We start from the raw sequence: 6282 nt of genomic DNA, 5'->3' as shown, positions 1-6282 counted from the left end.
AAACGCCCCTCGTATTCCCATCCGATGTGCTGTAAGCAAAGGTGGTCACCCAGCACGTCATTATGGTGGATGGACGACATGAGGAGGAGCGAAACTGCAAACATTCAGCTCGCTTGTAACCGCCCGGAGCCGCTTCCCACCCTGCGCACGCAGGTCACGCACGCTGCACTGCCAGCTGTCTAGCCGTGGCCTGAAATTTCGCGTATGGCAGCTGCAGAGGCACGCCTGCTGCTCGCCGCAAACTGTTGCGCAACAGGTGGCGCCGTCGGTGCAAGGCCGCGCCGGCACGATCTCTACAGGTGTAGGACAGAGGCGCCCGCTGGCTGGCTGGCCTGCCTGCCCCCAGCCGCTGCCTACTGTACTGTACCTCAGCTCTGCCGGGTACTTGCGCGCACAACTCACAACATGTTCGCCGGGCGCGCGGTGCGGCTGGCCGGACTGGTGGTGGGCGCGGCGCTAGCGCTGGTTGCCGTGGCCACAGCACTGCTGCTGGTATTCACCTCGCGCCGTCTGCAGGTACTGCCGCTGTCTGTCTCTTCTCCGATAATTACTACTCGCCATTCATTACAAAACAATCGCTTGTCACTTTGTTGCAAACGCCAAGTACATGGGTTGAATAAAAAGTAGCGGCAACACTGCCATAACATGAAGGATGTGTGACACATGGCATGTCCGTAGCTGATAGTGGAAGGACAGTTGCAGTGCAGAGAGCGGCGACGGTTGTGTTTGAGTCTGTTGCAGTCTGAAAGTGCGGGAGGCCATTTCAGCTATCCTGACAGTATGCTGAGGAGACATTAATAACGTGACAGTGGCGGCATGTGTGGGAGTGGGAGATAATGGAACATCCTTGCGTACGATTAGGACGTGTTTGCCAAAATGAAAGAACCTCTTCGTGGCAAGCGCTACAGCACAAGAGAAGGCAACAACCGTGCCATAGGGCGGTCCTTGCGAGACGTCGACAGAGACGGGTACGCCGACAGTGTACGACACCTAGCATCTGTGTGGGAGAAGGTGATCGAGATGTGGGGCGATTTCATTGACGGCATGTAATACGGGGAACGTCTGTCAGTAAAATCTAGTATGAATTATATCCGTGTTGCCACTACCTTTTATCCAACCGATGTGTTATCGAAGCCCTTTCACATAGTTCTATTTTCCACTTAATGAGCTGTAAGTGTTCACTAAGTGACTTTAACTCCCATAAGATATGTCCACGCGACGCCTTTTTTGTGTTCTACCTGTATGTACGCGCATAAATTTCCAACAGCGCAATTACGCATGCGCATGAGTTATTTCCTGGAAATGAAGGCTGTGCTACGGCGGGTGAAGGACAGAGATAGCGAGAGGAATTTCTGTGTGTATGATAATTCCCTTCCCTTGATAATTTCCTTCCTTCTTGCCTCCTCTGTGTTACCACAGATGACGTGTCACTGTCTCATTTGTACTAAGACTGCAGTACACGCGAGGTTCTTAGTTGCTTCCACCGACCTGAGTTCCAGAATGATGTTCCCCTACCTCCAGTCTTACATCAGTCTTATATAGTTGTCGCCTGTGCAGAAAACAGTACGGAGGTCGTCAAACCGCTTCCTTGAGGCTCAGCACGCCAAAACGATAAACATCCGTTACTAATATAAGAAGAAAAGATGGTTCAAATGGCTGTTAGCGAGGAACCGGTGCTGTATAAATAATGAAATTTATATCGGTTTGTTTAAACGGTAAGCCGCGCGCTTTTCACTAGCAGAATAGAGAAACTGCACAACAGTAGACCACTTTATGAATTACAAATATTTCCATTATTCACACTTTCACAGACAGTAAAAGAAACAATGAACTACATGTTGCGTAATTACTATCAGACTGGTGCTCAATTATACGTCCAAAACCCACAGATTGCTAACTATGTCTTAACTGATACTAACCACTACAGACAACATGTCTGTCCTCCGAGACTGACGATCGAGCTCTGGTACGACGGCCGAACCACCTCGCCCTCCATCTAAGTTAGCGCGACCGGAAGGTCTCGAAAGTGCTTCTTCTGCCTTTCCGTTTAGCAATTGTTTATTATTCCGCTGGTAATTAAAACTTCTAAAGTAGTGGAATGATAGTCTGCTATTTAAAGGTGCATTTATACGAAATGCAAGTAAATTCACTGTTTAATTTTTCTTATATTAATAATGGATGTTGATCATTTTGGCGCGCTACTTACAAACACAGCAGCCAATCGCGGAGGAGGACCACAATTTAGGCGGTTTTTCTCACGATACATGTACCGAATAAACCATCTGTCACCAGTACCTCACAACATATTACGTCGTCTTCCCAGTGATGCTTTCTGAACTCCTCTAAGCAAACCTTCTTGTAGTTGAATATGATGCCTGTAAAGCCAGAACTGAAAGTATTACAGTGGGTATAGCTCAGTGATACCCACCTCCGGTGGGAATAAAAAGTGGTTCAAATGGCTCTAAGCACTATGGGACTTAACATCTGAGGTCATCAGTCCCCTAGACTTAGAACTACTTAAATCTAACTAACCTAATGACATCACACACACCCATGCCCGAGGCAGGATCCGAACCTGCGACCGTAGCAGCAGCGCGGTTCCAGACTGAAGCGCCTACAATCGCTCGCCCACAGCGGCCGGCAGTGGGAATCCTTGCCCTTTTTAGAAGACGACAGGCAGCTGGGAGCCATGTGTGTTTCGTTGCGTAGCGTGTTGTCGTTATACTGTCAAGTGATCTATAATGCGCAATAATGTCCGTTAACTCCCAAAAAAGCACATTTAAGTTCACAGATGATTACATAGGAAAAAAGTCGTATGGAATGTCGCTTTTGAAGACTATTTGAATAATATTTTGAGATGCATTGCCCTGGAAACAATTATTAGATATAAAGGTTCCGATCATATTACTGTAAAGAATAAGAAACCGTTGACTTTCCAAGTAGGAAAACAAAGAACAATAAGCCAGAAATTTATGAAAAGTATGTATGAAAACCGTGGACGAATATTGATGCAATGGTGATTTAAAATTACAACAACTGAGCAGCCTGACATCTAAACAAAGGAAGCGATAGGGTATGTGTAGTTCCTCAACAAACTACTAGAAACAGAAATGAAGCGCATTGATGGCGCAAAAAATACAAAATTGAAAATACAGTCTCCACTCTAGCGGATTCTGACGTCTATGAAATTTCCAGGTTTGTCGAGTCCGAGGATGTTAATCTACATATCATCTTTCATGATTAAAGTTGTGTAAACAAATAGAATACAAATGACTCATTGAAAGTTAACTAACCTTCACTATTAAAAACCTCCCTCAAGTATTTCTCAGTTTCAGGAATAATCACGGAAATGCTTTGTTTTGAAATGCGGAATAAGGAGTTCGAACCGGTATATAAATCGCCGGTTGCTAGTTAACGAAATGTTATTGGCAACTCAGCGCTGCGGTTTCCCAATTGGCAGATCTAAAATCTCGCTGTGACATCCTTATGAAATTTGCAAACGAAACGTTGTCGTCACTCTCGGTTTCTCTGTTATGTAGATACTTCTTTGCCTATAGTCGCTTTTGAGTTTTCTTTCTCTGTCGCCTTTTCATTCATAGCAGACTGCTTTCTCATTGAGGAGGCAACCTGTACACACGAGAACGACGAGGCGTACATGCATTCTCTCCACAAATTTTTGTACATGCACATTTATTCGCCTGCGTCTGTGATTGCGCACGACGAAAGAGGCATAGTGCTGACATACTTTTCGCTATCAGTGTTAATTACAGAGATATAGTTACCGAATTCATATTTTTAATGGAAGTAGGAGTACTTTCTGCCGCTAATAGCGAGTACCTCAGCGACGGACATCGTTTCACTTTCTGAAATCCGACAACTACTGTAGTTCGGACTATTGTAGTATATAGAACTCAGGATTATTCTGTTCCAACATCAGATACATTGCTGTCTCACGCGGAAGTTCATGAGCCACTGGTAGATCAGAATAATTCCAGACATGTGCTAGTAGCAAACTTCCTGGCAGATTAAAACTGCTCGCCGGACCGAGACTCGTACTCGGGATCTTTGCCTTTCGCGGGCAAGTCCTCTAGCGGCTGAGTGCTAGTGGTGCCAGATTCGTAAAAAGCCTCTGTGACGTTTGGAAGGTGGGAGACTAGGTACTAGCAGAATTGAAGCTGTGAGGAGGAGCCGAGGGTCGTGCTTGGGTAGCTAGCTCAGTCGGTAGAGCATTTTCCCGCGAAAGGCAAAGGTCCCGAGTTCGAGTCTCGGTCTGGCACACAGTTTTAATCTGTCAGGAAGTTACAAATCAGCGCACTCTCCGCTTCAGAGTGAAAATCTCGTTCTGGATGTTCTAGTAGAATGGGCAAGCAGAAGCCACCTGCGAGCTAAGGGAAAGTTGAGATCACAATCTCTAAAAGTGAGGTATTTATAATGTGCTGTTCATAAGGGTAATGTTGCGAAGAAAACAGATTAATTGACTCTCGCAACAAGGGAGACTGCAAGGAAAGAGAGAAAAGTAAATACCATCTGAGGCCTTCACAAGAAGGGCTGCGTGCCAAGTCTAGGAAGATCTAGCTATTTCTTGACATATGCCTACGTACAGTCAGTAAACAGATCCAGTCCTGTCATTCAGTCTCCCGTCGATCTGTATGCTTTTGGAAACTGTGGCAGTAGGCAGAAAGCAGTAACATCATATTCCGCATTCTAAAACGTCGTACACCGCACTACTGTTTGACTGCTACACACACTCGGAAATGAGAGGCACTGATTTAAGCATTCCAAGTGTTGCAAAACAATTAACATTATTTAGAGCGAACAAGAGAGGAACCTCGGACAGAACTCCAGTTGTATTTTCATTGAATAAGTTGCAAAATTACGTCCTTTCGAAGATCGTGTTTACAGGAAATGTCTTTGTCCAGTGTTTTATCCCTCGTGAAGGCAAAAAACAGTGCAGGTCACTCTTCGTTACAAGAAAAGGGTAAAATGTCGGATACGCAACACGCTAACGTTGACCTGTTACGGTATCTAAAGAAAATTCTGAACCCAACAGTGTGACGTCCCCGAAGGAAAAAATCTTTTCTCACAGAATCAGCATTGAGTCAGAAAAAAATCACTAGCGTGGAACAGAACTTACATCATTCGTATACAATATTTCGCAAATAGTAGATGCCGGTGAACAACTAGCTTCCCTCTTCTTGTATTTCCGAATCTCATCTGACGATTTACCACATCCTCGGCTAGTAACGGAAATACCATTGTTAAAGGCATCTTCACAGATGTGAAATTGGATCGAAGGATTTTTCGCAAATTATAACTAGCAGGATTTTCGCAAATAATAACTACTACGTTGTACTGAACAACGAATGTACAAGAAAAGCGAAAGTAGCTCCTGGCCTGTCCACAGGCAGTGTAATGGGACTTCTAATGTTCTCACTGCACGTAAATTTTATCAACTAGGGTTATACTTCTGACTGGCTACCGTGGCGTATAGAGGAATGTTGGGCACTAGTCCTCGGCTTTGACCGGTAACATAGTAAACATGCGACAAAGCAATATGGTGATTATAACGTGATGTTCCTGGTGATTTTTCTCGAACGGGCTAAGCTACGGATCAATCTGTCACCATAAACAGGTTTTTTCAGTGTCACACACGTCAGCCTCGCGAACTCACAACCAAACTGTCTCCTTCTAGCCTAATCCAAATCTCGGGCAAAGCTGCAGATCGGTCTGTCACCACAAGCAAGTTTTTTTAGTATCAGATTCGTTGATTTCGCCAATTCACATCCAAATTGTTGTCTTCCAGCCTAACCTATACCTCGGGATAACAACACCAAATTTTTTTAGTCACCATATGAACTTTTTAAACATTTTGTTTATGTATTATTTTTGTTTTGTTTTTGCAACACACAGTGAATATATGCACCAAAAGCTGACGTGACAGCAGTCGTAAACAGTACGTCACTGGCCAAAGCGGACGACTCGTATCCAACATTCCTCTTGAGCCCTATCGTGCTGTCGACAAGGAAGTATCGTTGTTGGACGATCGTAAGGAAACTCACATAAACTTGGACAAAGTTTGCTCTTGCTGTGATGAACGGCAGTTCTCCTTAGATGCAAGACAATGCCTACAGCAAAGAGAAAGAATTGCAGGGAACCGATTGCAAGGTTAGTGGCGAAGATCTGGAGCAGGTGACCTTGCGCCTCTGGCAGGACTGCCACCCAATCCCCTCCCCCTCCCTCTACCGTTCCCCTCATCACCTCATCGCATTTTCCTTACTGGCA

At 45.0% G+C, this 6282-nt stretch overlaps 1 protein-coding gene across 1 annotated transcript in view; it reads left to right on the top strand.

Moving 5' to 3' along the window:
* The first annotated feature begins 368 nt into the window (after positions 1-368).
* LOC126236948 (acetylcholinesterase-like) overlaps positions 369-6282 on the top strand; it is a 184080-nt gene continuing 178166 nt past the window's right edge. Inside the window, exon 1 of the mRNA XM_049946642.1 lies at positions 369-516. Coding sequence (XP_049802599.1) covers positions 406-516 — 111 coding nt within the window. The 5' untranslated portion in view covers positions 369-405. The remainder of the gene's footprint in view (positions 517-6282) is intronic.

This window comes from Schistocerca nitens, chromosome 2 (genome assembly GCF_023898315.1).
Source record: "Schistocerca nitens isolate TAMUIC-IGC-003100 chromosome 2, iqSchNite1.1, whole genome shotgun sequence".
Taxonomy (NCBI): domain Eukaryota; kingdom Metazoa; phylum Arthropoda; class Insecta; order Orthoptera; family Acrididae; genus Schistocerca; species Schistocerca nitens.
This window is presented reverse-complemented; position numbering and strand designations above follow the sequence as displayed.